Here is a 23,841-nt window from a genome sequence, read left to right on the forward strand (position 1 = left end):
TTGCTTTCGCTGCGTATTTCTCGTGCACATTCGTTGCTTATACACACACTTGGCACACATTGATAGGGTGATGACCCGTAATGTCATCATCCAGATGTCTTGATTTCCCTGTGTTCGTGCGTGGGGATTTGGGGGCGTCACATTTTTACTGCAAAACCCTCTCTTAGATTTGTAAATGCAAGTTTTTAACTTTAACTATAAAATCTTTTATACCCTAGGAAGGGAATGAAAAAGTTTTAAAATTTCAATAATTCCCATCTTGTTTTCTAAAACCATTTTCTAAAGTCCCACCACAAAGACATGCATTACATTTATGAATCTATGCTAAAGAATTAATGTTTAAGTATATGTATGTAATGGCTTTTTCTGGAAGCTCCTTTTTATGCACCTCAAAATAGTTGTATGCAAGTGAATAGATTTTATAGTAGTAATTATTGTATTTATATTCCATGAAGTAAAATGATGATGTTTATACTTTATGTTATGAAATGATGTTTGACTGATGAATGAAAAGTATGAAAATGAAAGGACTGAAAGCAATGAATGAAAGGAAAGGAAATAACTAAAAGGAAATGAATGTTTTAATATAAGAACCTACGTAACGACCATGATTGAATGAAGTACTAGTGGATTCGGAAGATTGCAATATCGATAAGTAGTACTAGTAGTGCACTCAATGCTACCCCTTGACTAAGGGGTTCCCAACCCACAGCTAAGGGTGGAATCTGGTCCAAAGACTACTAATCCCAATACAGGGGGCGTAATAGTGTGTACTCGGCATAGGAAAATTGATAAGAGTAATTGGATGTATGAAAAATTTTAGTTTTTATGAAGAAATGTACAAGGTGAGAAATGTTTTGAGGAATGATTTTTAGAATAAAAATCCTGCATTGTAATGTTTTCAAGAAAGAAGATGTTTTATGTAAAGTATACATATAAATGAGAAATGTATGAATGAAACCTATATTGACATATTTTTACAATATGAAATAATGTTTAATGAGTATTCACCTTATTTTATTTTTATGTGTACCCCACTTAGAAATGAAATGAGGACGAATCATCAGGACAGACACAACCTAAAGAATAGATGACAGAAGCCTAGGCGGCATTTAATAATTGTGTGAAATTATATTTTATAAAATGACTTGTATTTTTTAATTTAGTGAATATCTTTGCAAAACTCCTTTTTAGATTTTTACTGTAGAATCTTTTATATCCTGAGATGAAAATAAAAAGTTCTAAAAAGTTCAGTAATTCTCATCTGGTTTTCCAAAATTATTTTCTAAAGCCTCACTATAAAGACAGGCGTTACATGCATGCTAGCATACATATGTATGATAAAATCTTTGCAGAAAGAAAAATATAAAGGGCATGAATAATAACTACCAAGAAAATATTGAAACATTAAACTTGACATCACATGCTATCTATAAAGTCAGATTGTCTCAACTTCCAAGGTGGTTAAGAGTTACTACAACCCATAAACTCGTTCGAAAGATTCACCCAAAACAAGAACCATATTTGCACAAACAATAAGGGATGGTCGACACGGACGGATCCACGTCTCACTCCTCAGGAGGCGTTGGATTGTCCTGCTCATACATATCCTCATTGCCTACATCTAATTAAAGTCAATGGTTTCAATGAGCGAAACTGTAGTGAGACTCTAAGATTTGAAAATATCCCATTAAGTATATGATACCATGACAAAACATAAAATACATGTAATGACAACAAATAATACAAGTATAAATCATAAGAACCCGAGCAACTTATACGCTTCCAATAATAAGATATCCAAGCAAAAAGTATTCGAAACCTTAAGACCACGATAAGCTCGAGCAATTAGTTATTTAATATAGGAAAAGTATAGTTGCAAGTACAATTGTGTATTAATTTGTGTACCAATATGATGTGATTGGTCAAAAAGTAGATTTTATTAAAAACAGTGTTAATTTAAATTTTAAGTATGAATAAATCAGTGTTGGTACACAGATTAGTGCGCGACTATGCTTGTATATAGCAAAACTCTTTAACATATACCATGAGAACTCCCGAGGTACATAAATATCGGCAAACTAAAAATTACTTGAGCAACCCGAGCAAAGTACACAACTTCCTTAACACTAAACGGTACGAGCATCTAATACCCAACTTCAAATGAAACAATAATAACTTCAAGAACCCCAGGTCATCCGACTACCACAACTGACTTGAAAACCTTTTCTCTTTTCCAACACGTGTATTACAACCTCCTCTAAAATGGTTGTGCACACACTCTGACTCTATTCACCACACTGCAAGTAACAATCATGCATATGACTTAGTCTCGAGAATCGCTTCACAGTAAGCATTCTTTAGTCTCCACCAGCCAAGAGATATCAAATCGACCCGAGAGCATTACTGTCTCGTCTGAACCTATTAATAGTCAAATGTCAACTGATGGAACATCACTTCGTTCTTACATGCTCTCAAGCGACCAAAAGAGCTCCACTGGGATAATACTACATCCCGGTTTGAGGTCATGAGCCACCCACACACATACAGACCCTCCTTTGTTAAAACAACAAACATACATTAAAAATATGAACTCAAAGGAATGGGATATTACACAGATCATTCACCAAAACAATATAAAGAATATGGTAAAATTGGCCGAAAAAAGAAAAATGCGAGGTAAAAAGACAAGAAAATAACCAAAAACTCACATAAATGGATCTTTATACTATGTTTGAAAATTGAACAGGTGAACATGGTAAAATATTTAGGTTCAGTTTGGATTGAGAAATATTCAACTCATCTCATTTTATTATTATAATTTTTACAAATCTTTACATAAAATATAATAAACAATTCAACTATTTCAAATCTCAAACTAATAATAATATTAAAAAATAATATTTTAATAATATTTTATTTAATTTTTAATTTTTATCTCAATAATATTTTAGCGAAGCACAACAAAGAAGATTCATTGCCCAATTACTCCTAGAATTACAAAGATTGAAAATTCTGAACGGAGTCTGTCTCTAAGGTCTCGTTTGGTTATATAATTCAGATGAGATGAGAATAAATATTTTATTAAAAATTGAATAAAATATTATTATAATATTATTTATTAATATTATTTTTGTTTTGAGATTTAAAAAAATTATTTATTATATTTTATGTAGATATTTTAAAAAATTATAATAATTATATAAGATAAAATATAATGAGATAATTTAATTTTATATAACGAGACCAACGCTTAGTCATTTTCCTTACACCGGCAAGTATCATCGAGGAAGACAACTTATCAGCACTCGGTGACGAAGCAAAGATCGAACATCATTTGAATAAATATTTGTGAAGATATGATTTACATTGAGGATGTTAAAAAGTAGCTCACTATATTTTAATATTATTTAAAAATAATTTTTTTTTTTAATGATGTTGGCACAAAACCACGCGTTCGAACTCAGTGTAAACCAATTGAAAAAAGTGGTAACCACTGTAAAAATAAATGTTTTTCAAGTGAAACCCATTTTTCTCAAAGGATCCTAAATGAATAAATGATATGATTTATAAAGAAAAGTGTTTTGTAAGAATTTTAAGAGAAGCTTTGAAATTCAAAAGCTCCATTAAAACTTTCACTTTTAAATTTGAAATATGCTAATCCACACCTCTATTAAGTGGCTAGAGTCGAAACTCCTTCCGCTTTCTAGAAATTTTTAGAGCATTAATATTGGTTTATCTATATGCATATGTAAATACATATTTACATAACTAAACCATTAAATTAATTACATTAGATTATGTATATGTAAATTTATGGATAGTTATAAACAGTAACTTTACTTCTTTGTAGACATACAGTTCACTCTTCAAATGATATTTTATTAATTTCTTCTCTCTCCTTCCACTTTCGCTGTCTCTCAACAGTAAAAAAATTAGTATTTTTTAAGACAGGTTAAAGAATAAAACTTATAGTGGATCCTAATTGCAAAATTTATATATAAAAAAAATTAATTTTAGAAAAACAATTAATAATAATAAAATTAGAAGATTTTTATTTTGATTCAAATATGCATAACTCAATCTAGAATTTTTTATAATAGTAAATTCAATCTTCAAAATATATAATTTTATATATGTACATATAAATAAATCCATACTAATACTCTAACGATCCTATATAAAGAAACGCATTTCCTAATAAGAGTTTTTGTAAGGCCCACTCACCTTCACTTCACGTTATTACTTCTTGGGCCTCCGAGGATCTCACTTCTTTCTGGGCTTTATTTCATTCTATTCGTTCTTCGTGCGATTTGTGTTCTTCGGCCCCCCAATGCTAAACGGTGATAGAAATCTCCATAACCCAACCGCTTGGACCAGGAGACTGTCTTCCCGAACACTACAGTTTCCTCTTTATTTTGCATTCCCCTGATCGCTAAAAGATTCCCAACGCAAATTTTGAATCTCTGATTCATCCATCTCTGAGGTACCTTTGAAACTCATATCGTCCTAACAGACATTGTAATTTAGTTTATTTACTTGTCGAACAGTTTCGTCTCTTATTAGCTCTCCTGGGTCTTAGGTCGATCACATTTTAGTTCTCAATTAATTTCTTTGAATTTATTATTTTGCAAGCTATTTCCCGTTCCCTGTTTCAGATTCTTCTTGTATTTTGTTCTCAATTTTCTCGTTTCTCAAGTTCAATTGTTCGGAATATCTAGGGTTGACTGCTAGGGTTTCTTTTCTAGCCACTCTTTGATTTGTTGTAAGGCTTTTAGGTTTTCCTCCATTTTTTCTTCAGATTAAGATTTCTGGGTGAAAAAAGTTTTGTAGGTTTGTTGGGAGTTTTTGCCTTTGGGGATTGAGTTTTCAACTCTTGAATTCAAATTTAGGAGTCATTTTTGTTTTATGGCATTTGAATGCCAAGACGGTCCTGAGGTTTCTAAGAAGCTGATAGATTGTGTTCAAAATCCTTGTGCGAATCACACTGGATCTAATCAGTTCACTTCCATACCCAAAACTGAAAAAACTTCACTTGTGAGTAGCGAATTTGATTCCAAGCCTGACAAAGAAAAGGTTTCACTTTCTGAGCCTTTATCGGAATTTCATTCCAGGAAAAGCATTATAACCTCTGCTGTTTCAAAACAGTTTTTGGCTAATGATGTTTTGCCCACTTTTTGTCGGTCAATTACTGATCTTCCTCCGGCACTGATTTCTGAGATTCTTAACTGCCTTGATCCGAAAGAACTTGGTATCGTGTCGTGTGTCTCCGCAACTCTTTATAAGCATGCATCCGACCACCATGCTTGGAAGGAATTCTATTGTGAGAGATGGGGACTTCCAGCACCACCTCTGGGTTTGGGGTATTCAGATGAGAAGTCATGGAAGGATCTATTTGTGGAGAGGGAGTTTAGGAGTAAGACGTTTATGGGACGTTATAGCACAGATGTTTTGTATGGTCACACTGAAGCAGTTCGCACTGTTTTCCTTCTGGCTTCTGCAAAGCTCATTTTCACGTCAGGCTATGACACAGTGGTTCGGATGTGGAACATGGAAGAAGGTTTGTCCATAGCATCCTCGCGACCACTAGGTTGCACGATCCGAGCAGTTGCCGCAGATACAAAACTTTTGGTTGCTGGTGGTACCGATGGATTTATCCATGGTTGGAAGGCAGTGGATCAGCTTCAACACTTGTTTGACCTTAAGGGTTCTCAAAGCCATAGCTCAGAGTTCCGACTATGGGAACATGAGGGACCCATAACTTCTCTTTCTTTGGATCTTACAAGGATGTATAGTGGATCATGGGACATGACTGTTCGTGTGTGGGACCGTTTTTCATTGAAGTGCTTAAAGGTTTTGAGGCATAATGATTGGGTATGGGGACTTGTTCCTCATGATACTACAATTGCTTCTGCATCAGGTTCAGATGTATATGTTTGGGATTCCAGTAGTGGGATTTTGATGACCATTATTCATAATGCTCACGTTGGTAATACTTACTCTCTGGCACGAAGCCACACCGGAAATTTTCTTTTCACTGGAGGAGAAGATGGTACGATACACATGTTTGAGATTACAACTCATTGTGCTGAGACTACTGTTTTTCAGGTTGCTACCTGGATTCCACACTCAGGTTCTGTGCATGCCCTTGCATTTGAGTTTCCGTGGCTTGTTTCAGCTTCTAGTGATGGAAAGATGTCACTAATTGATGTAAGAAAGCTGTTAAGAACTAAAAACAGTGCTTCAAGCAAGCGTATTTCAAGGGGTAAGCATGTGGACAAGAATAGCGTGGAGCCCCCACAGAGGATGTTACATGGGTATGGAAGCAATCTGTTTGCAGTTGACATTGGTGTTGATCGAATTGTGTGTGGAGGGGAGGAAGGTGTTGTTAGGATTTGGAACTTTTCACAAGCTTTGGAAATCGAGAAGAGGATTCGTGCTTTAAGAGGAATACGGTTAGAGAATAGGATGAGGCGGCGTAAGCTCCGAATAGAGATGGACCGTAAAGGTCAGACTGATCAATGTTCAGTTGCAGCCAAGAAGAACCCAATTAATGGTGATAGGGGTGGTGTTTGGAACAACAAGCGTGGGGTGAGCAGCAAGCTGAAGGCATAGCAGCAGTAGCATTAACTGTTTGCTTCTGGCACCACTGCCCTTCCACTCATTTAGGTATTTGATTCCATTATGGTTGACAATTAATGGTTTAAGGAGCTCTTATTATATTGTCATATCTTTGGATTCTAAACTTGGTTCACTTAATGGTACCTCAGAAGTAGCTCTGTTGTATTCCATTTGCTGCTTTGCTACAAGTTTATCAAATTATAGTTTTACATTCTTCTCTATTTCAAAGTATCACAAATAAATAGTGAATGTATGTTTATGGTGCTGCAGTTGGCAGTGTATTTATCTGTGTGCAAGCAGGTCTCATGGCATACGAGATGAATTTGTGTCTCAAGGGTTTCAGCGAATTGAATCTTTTAAAGCTATGTCTTGCATTAGTTTCTTAGCTCGTAATATGTTAGTTGTAGGTGTTTGTTTGTGTTAACAAGTACTATGAGATTGCTTGTACTATGTAATTCATTACCTTGGGATGCACAAGGAAATAATCTAGTTGCTTATGTCTATATGGAAATTAGTTATGTGTGGGTATAAATTATATAATGCTAAATAAAACTTCTTAGCCTAAATCAACTTAGAAGAGCCTTGGTCATGGTGGTTTGCTCCCTCTAGGTCTAAGATCTGAATCCTTGGATGCAACCAATGACCCAGGGAAATTTTTCTTCAATTATCTGAGTTACATGTATGGAAAACTCTCTGTCGAGGTTGTGCAACCCTAGGATTAGTCCGGATTTTATTTTCAGACACCCAATTCTAATAAAAATATATAAACTTAACTAATGATATCGAGGGAATATTTGTATATTGGGAGGCTATGCATTTATTTCACTTATGAAAATAAATGCATTTTGCTTCATATTTGGAGGAAGGAGGTGCGGCTAGGGTTTAGTGGTGCCTTGGTTTAAAGTTGATCTGAGCCTATTTTCCTCTAACACGAATTGTTGCGGTGGAAGTTCTACATGGTTAGGCCTATTTTCTTTTCGATGCATTCCAACATCTTGTTCTGTTTTTATGTTTTTTTATTAATTATTAAATTCCTTTCTGGTAGATAGATGTGGTCAGCAAATTGGTATAGGCGATGCATTAACCTTGTTTCTTCAATGTTTCCATTATATTCATGGTAAATCTGATCAGTGTTGTTTAGGTTCCACCGAAAAAATGCCGTTTGGTTTTAAGCTCTCCTATTTCTGCGGAGTGTTTTCAGATATTTGCAGTTTTTGAGATTTTCGGCTTTAGCCTATTTGACTATTTTGTCGACCAAGTGTTGGGAACTGGTTATCATCGACGAGTTTCGTAGGTAAATTTGCCTGATTATGCTTAATATTAAGGGAATGTATGATTCCAAAAGATTTTTCAGAAATTCTTTTTTCCTTTTGAATCTAAATGTCTTTTTAAACATCTAATCATTTGACTCGGTTATTATGGTCGAAATAAATTTCACCAAATCCAATATGAAACATATTTTTGTCATAATAAATATCCAAATAACTTTTCAATTTCACTTTAACGGAACACAATTTTTTACCCAAAACAAAAAATATAACATATTTTTTCATTTTTTCAAAATATTAAAAGTAGAGAGGATTTAAATCGTCTAGCACTTTCCAAGAACTTTTAATTTGTTTTTTTCTAGTAAAAATAGTTTAAATAGTTTAGAAATCTCAACTATCATGTAAATGAAATGACGAGTATTTTTCCAACTCTCCCTCTCATAATGTTAGGATAGCTGTTAACCTTTAAAAAAATAGTTTATACACCAGTTATAAAAATAAAAAATAAAAAATAAAAAAATCCCATAACACAAAATAAATTAATTTTATTAAATAAAAAAAGTAGAGTAATATTTGAGACAACTCTTTCAAGAAAAATTCTATTAATCATTCATTTTCTCATAATCCTCTCATCATCTCATGATGTGGTATTAAATTATAGGTTTATAAGTGAAATATAATAAATAGTATTCAATTATCTAATGACACATCATAAGATAATGAAAAAATGATGAGAATTGGGATGGTGGGTAGAATTACTCCCCTTTTTAAGAGAGAAGCTAAGTTACAGTCTTTTAATCAATCTAATCATCATGCAATTCGTATTTGGGTGTGTATTTATAGGGTTCAAGTTGCCTCACATGGTGAAGTCTTTATCTTGGATACGATACTAAAGATGATAGTGTCTTGCCAAAGAAGGTATCTTTGCATGTACTATTTTGTTGACGTGAACGTCTTGTAGATAAATCTCTTTGGATCAAGCTCCCTGCCAACCACAACAATTTCTTCATTATCGTATGATCTTTAAACAATGTGTTTTCCTTAATTTTAACCCTTCCTTGCCTTGTATCACGTGAAAGTCTCTTTGATAGCCTACCAAACACAATTAGTGTGACGCCCACAGCTCCTCATTTGGGATTGAATGGTGATTGAAGTATCGGGACATGTAACTCAAGGTTACATATCTCTCGTATATGACAAATAAGATGCAATGTACCTATTATTCTAGCAGTATGCAATAATTCGTAGCGAAAAAATTCTTTTACTATATTGGTTTGGTGATAATATAATAATCATGGTACCGAAGTGCAATTATCCCAAAAGTCTAGATTTCATTAAAACTTTCAAAATAAAGTTGCTTTTCAAAAGACTCTCAAAACACGAGACCATAAAACTATTTTCACAAAAATCTCAAGAACACTTTCTTTTCTTCCACTGGTTCATGCTTACTAACACCAAGGGCCCATCTTCAGTTAAACTTAAAAAGATTATCCTTCTTCGTTGAGGGTCAGGCTCCAAAAGTCTTAACTTAGCAATAATTTCTTTTGCTTCAATCGAGGAATCTCGAGCTTGCTTGAGATACCCCGTTACAAAATCCATATCATTCTTCAATTTTGAGGCCCTTCCGAGATCAAGAAGCAGGATCCCGTTGTCAGCCTCACTAAGGGTCTCACAAATCTTCTTAAGTCGCTTTGTTGTAAACTTTAACATATCCATATTAAAGTTGTAATGAGCTCTTACTATAAACTCGTCCTCTACTAACTCGTGAATCTCATTCATGGTTCTAAGGGGCCTTTGTGTACCTACCATAACTTCTTCCATTCTAGGTGGTGAATGGTAGTGGAAACTACCACAGTGAGATTTCGAGAAATCTCAGTAAGTAAATAAGCAACATGCAATAGATATCATAAACATATAAGAGTAAACTATAATGAATGGATGGACATGAACTTTGACTTATGCAAATTTGAGTTTTACAAAAGATAACTTGTAATAGAAACATTCTTGACATTTTTTAGAAAAACATCTTTTCATATTTTCATTATTGGTTCTCAAACATATAACATTTCATTTGAGCTCAAGTTCTAGATCATTCACATAACTGTTGCCCAGATGACTAACACAAGAGGGGGGTGAATTGAGTTGTATTAAAAAAAAATAACAATTATAAATCAAATATATAATATAAAATATAAACAAAATATGAAATAACAATAAATATAAAAAGTAAGGGTAAGAAAGAAGCAAACTCAGTATGTTAACGAGGTTCGGCCCCACTGCCTACGTCCTCACCTCAAGCTACCCCTTGAGGATTCCCAAATTCACTATTCAACCTCCTTCAGGTGGAGATAGAAACCTATTACACCTTTGAACAACAACGCTACAAAGGATCCGTGTAGAACACCCTCTACACTTGCAATCACCTTACACGTGGTGATTCAACTATTCCCCGTGTAGAATACTTTCTACACACACAAGGGTTATACACACCCTTTTTCTAATACAAAAGCTGATAGTGGGTAGGTTATCAGAAAACACTCCTCAATGAGTGAAATAAGAACAATACAATGCAAACTATATCTCTCAAAATGAACAAAGATTAAGGCTCAATGCTTAGAGAAGAGAGAATGAAAGCTTTGAATGAATGTTGTAGGCTCTTGGTGTTGTGAATGTGAAGCTCTCAAATGATCTATTTATAGGCATATGAGACTTCATATTCAAATTTAAAAAGATTCACATGTTAAAGACAACATCATTCACTTTTTCAAAAAATTCAAATAAAAGGTTCTTCTTTTTCAATTGTCAAAGACAACATCATTCACTTTTTCAAAGAATTCAAATAAAAGGTTCTTCTTTTTCAATTGTCAAAGACAACATCATTCACTTTTTCAAAAAAATCAAACCTAATCTTTTACTTTTGGCATATGACAAAATGAGCACACTTTCATTTTCAAAAAATTCAAACCTAATCTTTTACTTTTTGTATAAGTCTAAAAAAGCATCAATCACTTTTGAAAATATTCAAATAAAACATGCACATGTGAAAGATGACAATCAATCATCTTTAATATTTTCAAAGTTCAACCCTTTAATCAAGGCATGCACATGCAAAAGATGACAATCAATCATCTTTCAAAATTTTCAAATTTAATTTTCAAAAATATTCATGCACATGTGGAAAATGTATTTTAATGCTTTACGATAAAATATTAATTTTGAGCATTAATCCTAATTTCGAATTTTGAAGAGATTTACAACATTACTCTATAATTTTAATGTGAACTTGTTCCCTTCTTGCCATTGTGTAGACAACTTGAGCTTGAGACTTCTTTATTCTTTGAATTCATTTGTTATCATCAAAATCCATATGTAGATTTATAATCACATGAAACTTGAAACCTTGAGTTCAACAATAACATAGCATATTTTGAAGCTCAATGCCTCATACATTTCATAAATATGTGGTTGGATACCTCACGGCTCCCCTGCGCACCGTGTCTTCCCCGTTATTACCACATGAACTAACGGCCCACTTTGACCTAGGAGACTACGTCATATTCTTAAATATACTTATTACGGCAGTTCACATTTTCGCTTTCACCTTATGGCACCCACTAGTTTTAGATGCAACCCTGCTTTGGTATCCTTTACTTTAGGATCCATTCAAGGTCTGTCAACTGTACTTCTTCGACCCATGGGTTACCACTCAATTTTAAACACTCTTGAGTGGATAAAGGAGTTCCACTAGGGCATTCCCCTTTCTTAGCAATTAGGGTCGTGATTAAAACTTTTATTGACTCTTTTCTTTTAAAAACAATTCACAAACCCAATGCATATGACATAGACTATGATACCTTGCTCTTTTCATAAATCATGAAATCATGTATGCCGAGACTTATACAAATCATACAACATGTAATCGTACGCAACCATATGCATCCCGTGTTATGGCTTGAAAATATTAATACATGTGGTTACTTTACTTATTTAATTAAACATAGACATTCACTGAGTAACAAGGAACAAAACAATTGCACTATATCATGTACTATGCATGGCTGAAACATATAAGTAAATATACCCTTGGATATTCATTTATTTCATGAACTTGGAACTTCTAACATATTCGATAATGCATCAAACATAGGCATAGCCGAATCATACAAGTGTTTATACACATGAATATTCAACCTTTACATGAACTTGGAACTTCTAACACATTTGGTTATGCATCAATAATCAACATACACATGTGATCGGTGCAAAATTGCAAGTGCACAGTATCGTAGTTTTATAGTAAAGTGATAAGAAAAATATCGTCCTCAGGGATTTGTAACTTACTTTTGACAAATATTGAAATTATACTAACCTTGACATTATTTAGAGAAGTTACTAAGATTTTTGTATTTATAATTTGAAATAAAATCAATTCAAAGGAAAAGAAAGCGGTTGCTCGAAGATCAAATTAATGAGAAAAAAAAATTTTAGGAAATTGATTTCACCTAATCCCTCACTATACTTTACTCATCTAACTAATTGAGTTTAATTCTCTCTGTTTGTTAGCAAAATCTCTAAACGCATCCAAAAGCCTCTTTCGATAGTCAATTGAAAATATTCTTATTCATCATTTTACACAAGAGTATGCAAATTAATAAAGTAAGAAAGCATTAAGATCAACGATTTTAATACTATGAAGGTTCATATAAGTTTTTTAATCTCTATTTTTACCTATGTTGAAATATCCAAATCTATCCTATAATTCCCTCTTTCAATAGCAAATCACAATATCAAAATCATCTAATTAATGGCTAGTCAATTAGAAGTAATAAGTTCAGACAAATATAAAAGAGAATTATTTCAAATTAGCATAGAAAAGTAAGCATAGTTTAAAACTAAATTACATCGTTTTCCTATAATAAAGAAAATTTAGTTTATGCTAAAAATTAAATTCAACATGAATTTACCATAATTTTTTTAAGAGGAATGAAAGAAAATGAACACTAAAAAAAAATACTCGTCGCAGTCCACAATCTCATCCTTCAAGTCGCAGCATCATTCTTCCAAAATCTTCCAAAAAAATCCAAATGAGTTGTCCCCTTTACGTGCGTCCAAGAACCCAGCCAAAAAACAAAAATAACTCCACCCACATCTGTTGCCTCCTTATCAACATGTTGTTGCCAGCTTTTGTGTCGAATGCATGCATCTCTTATAAATTCAAACCGCCAGCTTGCATCCAATTTTCGCGTCCAAGGGCCCCAACGTAAATGAAATCTGCTTTGCATCATGGGCCTTCATTCCAAGCCAAAACCAAACTGCATGCGTGTTTTGAGCCAAGTCAAAACCAAAAGAGCATGTCATGCGTGAAACTCTTTTTTTGAATTTGATGAATACCTTCTTTTCTTTTTCTTTTTACTTCTTCTTTTTTTTAAAAAAAAAAAAACTTTTTCTCCTCTTGGTAGTTAGACGCCAATAGAGTAGATTCAAATTATCACTTTTCTTTGCCAACGTCTCTTCCTTTTAAATTTGAGAATCTTCTTTTATTTTTAGCATCTTCAAAATTTTAACTTGATCTTTATTCCTAAATAATACTATTGATCAACTCTTATATTCAAATAAATCTTTATTTAAATCTGAGAGTCCTTAGACGATAGGCTTCTAAAATTTAGATCTTCATTTTCTTCAAATTTGAAATAAAGTTTAAATGACAACAATAAACCCTAAAATCAATAAAAAAATAAATAAAATTAGACTAAAATTTAAAATTAAGAAGTGGTAAAATATATTAAATTATGCAAGTCATCAAACACCCCAAACTTAAAACTTTGTTTGTCCTCAAACAAAAATAAAATAAAATAATAGACCACTATATACAATAGAACCCAGAGAGAAGTCTCATCACTCACCAAGCCATGATCTGAATTAAATTTCATCATTAGTATATTACTCTTTTAACATAAAAAATAGCAAAAAAAAAAAATAAATAAATAAAAAATTTAGCAATTTGTCAAGCAAGAGTTAAGAAGTTACTTAAACCTAAAGCTAAGACATTGAGTGTGTGTGTGTGTGTGTGTGTGTGTGTGTGTGTGTGTGTGTGTGTGTGTGTGTGTGTGTGTGTGTGTGTGTGTGTGTGTGTGTGTGTGTGTGATATAGTCAATTTAACTCCAAACTACCTGCAAATTCAGATAAAAGTAGAACAATTGAAACTAAAAGAATTTTCTCAAAACTTAACCCCATAAATCCAATTCAGAAATGCTCTCCACTAATGTAGTCAAACACCAAAATCAGAGATCAAAATGTCTTTTAATCAGGTTGTAATGACAAGCCACAGGGTGATGGCTAAGAAAGAAATGGATAAGAAAATTAAAGCAAATTGAGAAAATACTTGGTTTAAAGAACAATAAAAGAGATATCCACAAGATTCAAATCATAATTTTTTCTTGACAGTATGCTCATACTAATAACATTATTGTTGCTGTAATGAGACAAATCTAGCAAAAATACTTTTTTTGTATTTATTTTTTCAGCCTCCCACCTTTTTCGTTTAGCTACCTCGGTTCTTGTAGCCTTTTCAAATTTTCAACTACTTCAGCTCTCTTTTTTTTTCACACTTTGATCAAACAGAGCAAACATAATGTGGATAATTTCCTTTGAACTAACTTTCTCTTTAAATGTAGATTTCCATCAAAGTATTTTCTCAAACTGTAAAAGATAAATTCATGATTTTTCAGGCTTAGAATGAGAATGGTTGATATAGTTAAAAGAACAAATAAATGCTTATATAAAATAAGGCTTAAGGGGGTTGACTAATACACCATGCAATGATGGCATGATACTTAGGACAGCTAGGAAAGCTTTTTGGTTATGACAAAAAATTGCTTAGATCATTTCTCTAATATTTGGTATCAACTAGGATTTCGCCTTAAGGATCCATTAACGGATTCTAGAGCAAAGCAAGATTAAACTTCCCTAACCCAATTAATTCTACTCATTCTCTTCATAAGCAAAATAGAATTAAAAAAAATGACTATATGCTCAATTATGTTCAAGGACAAAGATTTAAATCAAAGTACCCACAAAACTTAGCCTGACATAAAAGAAATTTTTGAATATTTTTCTCAGTCCTATCCTCAATCACAAATTTCAAAATCATAGAGAATTCAATCATATTCAAATGCATGCTTGGTAAGAGAATCCAACAACTAAAAACTTATAGAATCACAAGCAAAAATAAAAAATCAAACCAAATAAACCAAAACATTATAGGATTTTACACCCCCGAACTTAAACTAAACAATGTCCTTATTGTAATTCAAAAGCGAGAAAGATTGAAGAAATGAAAGGAACTTATGTAGTTTCATGGTGAATTAGCCGTAGTTTATATTCTTCAGCTCTTTGTTCATGCTAAATAAACCTGCATCAAAATCCAAATCATTCAAAACAATAAAAATAAAAGAATAAAATAAAGTTCTATGGGCTGCCTCTCATAAGCGCTTGTTTTAAAGTCAACAGCCAGACTTTTCAATCTTCATCAATTGGGATCTCTAAGAGGAGTAAGTGCATAGTTCCTCTCCACTTGTTCTCCATAATAATGCTTCAATCTCTGACCGTTAACTCTGAATATACTTTCTGTCTTATCCTTCAAATCTAAATTAAACTTCTTTACAACCTAGGAAGCTCTATGCTTCCTTAACACACACAGTAGCTTTTTTTTTTCTTTAGGTGTGAGTGATGTAGCAACAATCACTGAAAATGTGTAATTATCATTCAAGAATGCACAATGAATATGCTCAGGTAATTGCTTCAACTCTAGAGGGATGTAAGTTGTATTTTGCTATATTTGTTTTTTAGAAAATGCAGAATCTGGCTTTGCTACAATTGGCTTTAGCCTTCCCACTTCATTGCTAAGTGATGTATCCTGCTGTAAGGCTCATTGTAGGTGATCAGCTGGTGCATCTTCTTGAAAGGCCTCTTCTTCACATTGCTTAATGGCATCTACCCGAAAACAAGTGCTTGGCTCTTCTAGAATTCTCATGGCTTGGTAGATGTTAAACAAAATCTCTTCCTTGTTTACTCTCAATGTTAACTCACACTTTTGAACATCAATTAAAGCCCTTCCCGTAGCCAAGAATGGCCAGCCAAGAATTAGTGGAACTTCTTCATCTTCCTCCATATCTAATACCACAAAATCAGTAGGAAAAATAAATTTATCCACCTTTACCAATACATCTTGTATGATTCCACGTGGATACTTAATGGATCAGTTTGCTAGTTGCAAAGAAATGGTTGTTTGTTTCATCTCTTCAAGTCTTAATTTCCTACAAATAGAAAGTGGCATAAGATTAATGCTAGCACCAAGATCACATAAAACTTTATCAAAAAATGAATTTCCAATAGTACAAGACAAAGTAAAACTCTTCGGATCTTTTAATTTTTTATGTAAGTTCTTTATTCTTCATAAAACTTTATTGTTTCTAACTCCTCCAACTTTCTCTTCTTGGAAATCATGTCCTTCAGGAATTTGACATAATTTGGCATTTGTTCCAAAGCATCTGTAAAATGGATATTTATGTGAATTTTCTTAAAAATACCCAAAAAATTAGAAATTTGCTTATCTAATTTTTGTTTTTGAAAACGTTAAGAATAAGGAAGTGGAGTATGGAGAATAGGAGGATTGTCAGGAAATGAAATTACTGGAGGTCTGCTAGTCTCTTTTAGTGTATCATCAACAATCTCCTCTTCTTCTACTTTATTCTTACTTTGGCCATTATTTGGAGCTGTAGAGGTGGACTTAGTTTCCTTTGATAGTGACCTCTCAATTTCTCTTACACTCCTAAGTGTGATGGCCTTACATTGCTCTTTTGGATTCACTTCTGTGTTGCTAGGAAAAGTTCCTCATTGTTGGGCATTGATAGTTATGGCTAGTTGCCCAATTTGTACTTCAAGATTCTTTATAGCAGCTCTCATGTTGCTACAATGAGTGTCAATGTTGTTCAACCGTGAATCGGTCTTTTTAAACCTTGCATTTGTCTCCTTAACAAAGGAAACCATGTCATCCTCAAGTGACATTCTTCTCGCTTGGTTGACTATCAAATCCTGGAGGAGGTTGTAACATATTTTTTGTGTTTGATTGAACTGAAATATTGCATATTTTAACTATTTAAAACCAATGTATTTTAAATTCATCATGACATTATTATTGGTTTTAAATGGAAAAATGGTTAAAATGAATAAATCAAAGTTGTGATTTTAATTGATTAAAAGCATGAATTTCTGTTTGAATTCTACCAACTATTGATTACTGTGCATTCTAGTCCATAATTTTTCTTGCTTTCCATTATCATTTGTGTTTGTACCATTGTTCTCCTTGTTCTTCATGTTCATAAGGTTTCTTGAGCTATCTTTCCATCTTCAAAAGATAGAAGCACTTCTTGCCATCCGTGAATGGAAGTTGCTCAAGCTAATCTTTCATTTGTGTTATTTTGTTGTTGAGTGTTTTTTTTTTTTTTTTAATCTCCATCTCCATTTTTCGTGCATACCATGGTTCATTATGTTCATGCCTTGTTCATACTTTGTCTTGAGCTTTCCCACCATTCAAACACTCCCAACTCACATGGTCCCTTTTAGCTTACCTCCACTCACTCACACATGCATCAAAACAGCAACTCACAGCCAGCCACTCAGACATGCAGAAAACGTGGGACGAACAGCTCACACATGTAGAAAACTTGGGAGCATCATCACTCACGGATGGAAAGCAGCAGAACCAAGCACATGGCTGGGCGACAACTTGATTCTCTCTTTACTTTGCTGAACATGGCCTGAACTTGGTAGGATGCTGGAACTCACGGATGGAAGGGAAACAAATCAACAAACACAACCAGACAGCTCACAAGACACACAACTATAGAAACTCAAACTGAAATGTTACGGGATTCAGCAGAAGAACATCAGGCTTTATTCCTTTTGTTGGTTCTACAACAGCACATGGATTGAGCTGGAGCTGAACGTGCAGCAGCAGCAAATTTATTCCTTCTTTTCCAAGTAGCTAGACGTGCAGCAAGAGATCAATAGCATCACATGGACCACAACAGCTCACACATGCAATAAACCTGCAGCAAAGACACTCAACAGCAGGAGAACACTCACTCGGACAGCACTCATTCAGACAGCACACAACCTGCACGTTGCAGAACACTCACACATGCAATAAACGTGACAGCAACTTACACATGCAGCAACCAACTCGCACATGCAACACACATGCAGAAAGAAACTCACACGAACGTGCAGCAGATCAGCAGAAGAATAAAGTAGCTGGCCTTCAACTTTGACAGAACAGAACCATGCACATGCAGCAGCAGCTCATGCATCATTTCGTTGGAAAGCAGCACGTTGCAGGAGAAGAATGAGAGGCAGCAGAAGATCACGTTGGACACTCGGACATGCAGCAGCCTTTAGCATCTGGGGCAGCAGGAGATCACATGGGATCACACATAGACAGACGGGCTGGACTTCGGCTCTTTATTTTTCAACTTGTTTTTATACGGCTGGGCAGTTTATTTAAGAGGAGGAAGGGGGCTGAAAATGGGGAGTTGTGTTCGGCAGTTTTTGTTTTGACTTAAACATTTAGTTGTGTTCGGCAGTTTTTGTTTTGACTTAAACATTTTGTTTGTTCGGCAGTTTTTCCTTTTGGCTTCAATGCTTTGTTGTTTTAGAATTTTTATTAAGTGTATTAAAGAATTGTTCTAGAATTTTATTTCATTAAGTGTAATACCTTAATTTCTTTCAAGTGTGCTAGTTGGTTTCATGCAACAAAAGAATTATTTTTGAAGTTTTAATCAAGTATGCTAGTTTGTTTCATGAAACAAAGGAATTGTTTTAGAAGTTTTTAATTAAGTGTGCTAGTTTAATTTATTGCAAGAAGGGTTCGGTTGAGAGCTTTTGTTTTTTATTTTTCTGAAACATGATACATGGGAGTAGAGGGAATTGAGCTTTTCATTCGTAAAGTGAAGTGAGTTGGTTTAGATTTATTTTTTCTAGAGGAGATTTAGTTGGTTTGAATTATATTTTTCAGAAAGTGAAGGAGAGAACTTTTGTTTTTGTTTTAGTTGGGTAATTTATTTGTTGTTTACTTATTTCATGTTATTTATTTTTATTGTTTCATTAAGCTTTCATTTTAATAGTGATTACAATTGCTATGGTTTAATTTGAGAATTTGTGATGAACCCTAGAATATTGATTTTGAGGCTTTTCAATTTTCAGTGCATGTTTTGTCAATTACTATCTAAATTAGTTTAATTCTTAATTTAGTTTTATTAATTTCTGAGTTTAATCTATTAGTCCTTTACATTCCAATCCGACAATCAAAATCTAAAAACATGAATCTAGTCCATGACTAGTAACCTCTTCCATCCATTGCACATATCATCCTCTTGTTTTCTCTTTGTGAAGTTTTTCACATTTTTCAACGAGTTTAATTTTAAGTAACTTTCCCGGAGGAGACGATCTAGGAATTTATTCCTAATTATTACACGACATCCTCCTGCACTTGGGATAGCATTAGTGCTACTATTTTTGAGTGAGTCAGTGTTTCCATAAGTCAAATTCTCATGATTTCAAAGCCATGGATGGTAGTAATTTGGGCTAGGATTACCACAATAGTTGTAGTTCCAATTGTTGATATATTGAACTTGTTCTTGACTCGCTTCATTACTCGAAACTATCATACTTGTAGCTACAACATATTCTGTACTTTGTGATATCCTTTGAGTTACAACATATTCTGTACTTTGTGATATCCTTTGGGTTGTCAAAGCTGAAATCTGATGGGATATAGAAGCAACTTAAGTTGAAAGGGCTGCTAACAACTCCAATTCATAAATCCCATCAACTTGTTTAGCCATTGTTCTTTCAGTTGGCCATTGATAATTGTTTAAGGCCATTTCCTCCAAAAGATAGGTAGCACATTCAGTTGTCTTTGACATCAAAGTTTCACCAAAAGTATCATCAACTATCGTTCGAGTTTGCCCATTTAACCCATTGTAAAACATCTGAACTTGTAACCAGTATGGCAATTCGTGTTGAGGGCAGTGTCAAATCAAATCTTTATACATTTCTCATGATTCATAGAGTGATTCGAAATCATTTTGCTTGAATTGACCAATCTCACTTTTGAGTTAGACTGTTTTTGCAGGTGGAAAGAAATTCCATTAAGCTAAATTATTGCATTTTTTATATCTAGAACCAATATATTTTAATTATTTCATTGACATTACTATTTATTTTAGATGGAAAAATAGTTAATAGGCATAAATCCGAGTTATAATTTAAATTGATTAATATCATGATTTATGCTTAGTTTTATAACCTATGATTTAATTAGGCAATAATTCTTCACATGCACAATCTATTTTTGATATTCTATTTTTGCTTTTTAATTTATTTTTGGTTTTCTATTTTTTTGGTGTGTTGTTTCTTTTCCTTGTTTTTACTTTTAAATGATTAGCCGTTCCTTTAATTTTATAGTTTCTAAGTTCCTGTCTTTGGATAAAATGCAAGCATGTTAAAATTCAGTTTAACACATGACAATTGGATTTTGGGCAGGAAGTCAAAGGGGAACGACATGCAAACCGTGGGATCATTTTCCAAATCATGGAAGAGAGCATGTTGAAGTAGCACAACAATTCGGAAGACAAGCGAGTGGAAACATGGAACAAAAAAAACACATGCACATGGTTCTATCCTTTCTGTGGGACCCACTCATTATTTTATATAAGCACATGGATTTGGGAAGCACAAGCACACACACGGCAACTTTGAAACATGTAGAGCTTTTCAACCATCAAGCACATAGGACAAGGGACTTTTTGGCTGGGCTCTCATTTTGGACATATAAACAAGGAACCTCACACACGCAAAGCAACAACCATCCTGATGAAAGGCAAAAAGCCATGACGACACACGCTACAAATTGTTTTCTTGCTTTTGAACGAAAGCAGTACAAGCTGCAGTTACCTACAGCTTTTGGCTGGATTCATTTGGATGGATGTGAACACGGACAGGCAAATGTGAGACACATAGATTTGCATGCGAATTTTGAGGCAGCAGACATGGAACTTTCAACTGTCAGTGCATGAGTTATTCCTTCAGCTTTTTGGACACATGGTTGTATTCTTTAGTTTTTACTGGGGATGCACACGTAAAAAAAGCAGTAGTTCTACTTTCTCTTTGACTTCTGGACGCATGGGTGCATCATTTTTGCTCGAACACACGTCTATAAAAAGGAACTGAAGGAGAACTGAACGGGAGTCTCTTTTTCGGTCAAATTTAGTTTTGCTCTTAGTACTGTTTTTAGTTCTTCAGAGAACACAGGTGGGGAGAGGGAGCTAGGCAGCGTGGTTGCAGAGCCTGTGGCCCAATTATTGCTGCGCAGCCTTCCTCCTCTATTTGTAGCCTCTCTCTCCAGTTCATTTTAATTCCAGCTTGTTTAATTTGATGTCATTTATTTTTCTTACATTGTACTAAAATTAGAGTTCAAGTCTAATGATTTATACATTGTTTCGGATCAACAATAGAGTTTATATTGTGAGCTTAATTGATTGAATAGTTTTTTTATTAGATACTTTGATTTTCTGTGATGCCCCCAATTCCCACATACGGACACGTGAAAATCGAAGCGTCGGGATGATGACAACACGGATCACACATCCCATCGCCAAGTGCCAAGTGTGTGTACATGCAACAAGTGTACAATAAAAACACGCAGCGGATAATAAAAGTCTTATAACTAAGGACCAGAATTTTTGTTTAATACAAACCCGTTTAAAACATACATAATAAAATATTATAAGTCACAAATATTGTTTCAAACCAAATTACAAACCATAAAAACTAATAGAGATAATTTTTAAACATGAAAGACTTCAAGTCAAAACTCTGGCGGAGCCACCTCCTCGGGCTCAGTCTCCTCCTCTTCCTCCACATTTGCATCAAAGTCTACAGTACCAAAATGGTGCTGCAGGTAAGTAACATTCCAAATGCTATAAGATAAAAATATATTAAACTCAACAAGATGCATGAAATGATGCCAAATGCACATATCCCAGAAATTCACATTTTTCCACGCACGAAAAAAAAAAAAAATCCTCTTTTGGCCCAAAACATATCCTTTAATCAAATCCTTGCCATTATCCCTGATAATGGCCCAAACCAAAGAACCACCATTTTCCCAGAAAATGGATCACAATAACCTCAAACAAAATCTCGCCATTTTCCCCGAAAATGGCCCGTATCCAATATCCAAAACCCGTTCCAATTTATTGCGTGCACCATGATCTCCCTTAGGGATCATCCACACACTCTGGCTCCTGTGCCACACTGCAGGTAACGACTACGCATGTGACACCAAAACGAGCGATGCCCAATCTTGCATCCAGCGCGTACCTGGACCAGGCCATCCTCTAGTCCCCGCTAGCCTAGGGACCACGGAGTCGACACGACAGCGTTACAGTATCGTGCAATCCTGTCGTTGCCCAGCGACAACCCACGTGATGTCACTCAGTATTATCCACTCCCGAGTGACCAGAGGAGCTCCACCGAGATAATACCTCATCCCGGCTTGGGGTCGTGATACACAAGCACCTGAAAATCTATTTATACTGATAAAATAAATTTTTCTCAATTTAATACATGTACATGAATGCAATATGCAATGCACACCTCAAGACACAATTTATCCAACAAATAACAATATCAACAATAACAAACAACTCCGTCCTCAAATCCATCCGACCCCAGACTCCTCGGACTCAGTCCGGAATAACCAACCAGCCAATGAATTTATTGTAAAAGTAATAATATATTTAAATCTAAAATAGAGTTTGGAAAATACTTATAGCGCTATATGATAATTTTTGAAAGATCAAAGAGCTGCAAACGGCAGAGAAAAAGCAACGTAACAGTGTAAAATACACTGTGGCCGTGGGTTGTAAAATACCCACTTTCGAACGGGGAGAAACCAAGACTTGGGATTGATAGAGAATGGCCTAAAGGTGTTTATGAAGCTAATGGAAGTGAGAGTTGGTCGTGGGTGACGGTGGAAATGGCGGTGGAAGTGAAAAATGGCAAAAACAAGGATGAGCTCGTGGGAGCTGCTTCGGCAACGGATCGGAACTGAAAATGGGTGGTTTAGGATGGCAAGAGGTAGGTGATTAAGTGGTGAAGAGATGGTGGCCGGAGGGGGAACGACGGCGGCTGAATGAGGGAAAAACCGTGTGGCTTGGAGGAGCTCGTGGCGGCTAACGGTGGCTCGGATGGAGGTGAAATTTGGTGGGGAGGTGCGCTGGCCAGAGGGGAAGATTTCTGGGTGGGTGGTGTTGACCACGTCGCCGGTGAGCGGCGGTGCTGGGCGGCAGAAGGCAAACGGCAATAGTGAGGAGAGAGAGAGCATACGTCGAGCGGAAGGAGAACGAAAGAGAAGAAGAAAAAGAAAGAAAAAGAAAAGGAAGAAAAGAGAAAGAAAAAGAAAAGAGAAAAGAGAAAAATAGAAAAAGAAAAGATGGGGAAAAGAAATGAGATCCAATCCTCACCTTTGGAGTCCAGAAACTGATCCGACGAAAACAATTTTAAAAGGCTATAAAACGATTAAAATAATTTAAACACCACATCAAGCTAAAATATAAAAAATAACTAGTAAAACTAACAACATAATTTTAAATCCAAACACGAACTAAAATAAATTACACAGTAATTTAAACTCAAAACGATAATTAATATTAAGAAAGCTCCACAAAACAAATATTACAACTAAATAAATCTAATTAAAATACAATAAATTAAAATTGTGATGCCCCCAAATCCCCACGCACCAACACGGGGAAATCGAGACGTCTGGATGATGACATCACGGGTCACCATCCTATCGACGTGCCAAGTATGTGTAAAAGCGACGAAT

General features: G+C 34.5%; 1 protein-coding gene and 1 non-coding gene across 2 annotated transcripts; both read left to right on the forward strand.

Moving 5' to 3' along the window:
* Positions 1–4,331: 4,331 nt before the first annotated feature.
* Positions 4,332–6,842, forward strand: LOC122294412 (F-box/WD-40 repeat-containing protein At5g21040). Its single transcript, XM_043103120.1, has one exon. The coding sequence runs from the start codon at positions 4,909–4,911 to the stop codon at positions 6,613–6,615; it is 1,707 nt and encodes a 568-aa protein (XP_042959054.1). The 5' UTR covers positions 4,332–4,908; the 3' UTR covers positions 6,616–6,842.
* A 13,119-nt stretch (positions 6,843–19,961) lies between these two features.
* On the forward strand, positions 19,962–20,067 carry LOC122295315. Its single transcript, XR_006237970.1, has one exon. It is a non-coding gene; the product is annotated as a small nucleolar RNA R71 (small nucleolar RNA).
* Positions 20,068–23,841: the final 3,774 nt, after the last annotated feature.

Source organism: Carya illinoinensis, chromosome 14, assembly GCF_018687715.1.
Source record: "Carya illinoinensis cultivar Pawnee chromosome 14, C.illinoinensisPawnee_v1, whole genome shotgun sequence".
NCBI classification, from domain to species: Eukaryota; Viridiplantae; Streptophyta; class Magnoliopsida; order Fagales; family Juglandaceae; genus Carya; species Carya illinoinensis.

Excerpts from the sequence above, each read along its gene's own strand:
- LOC122294412 (XM_043103120.1), top strand. The coding sequence starts at position 4,909 with ATGGCATTTGAATGCCAAGACGGTCCTGAGGTTTCTAAGAAGCTGATA.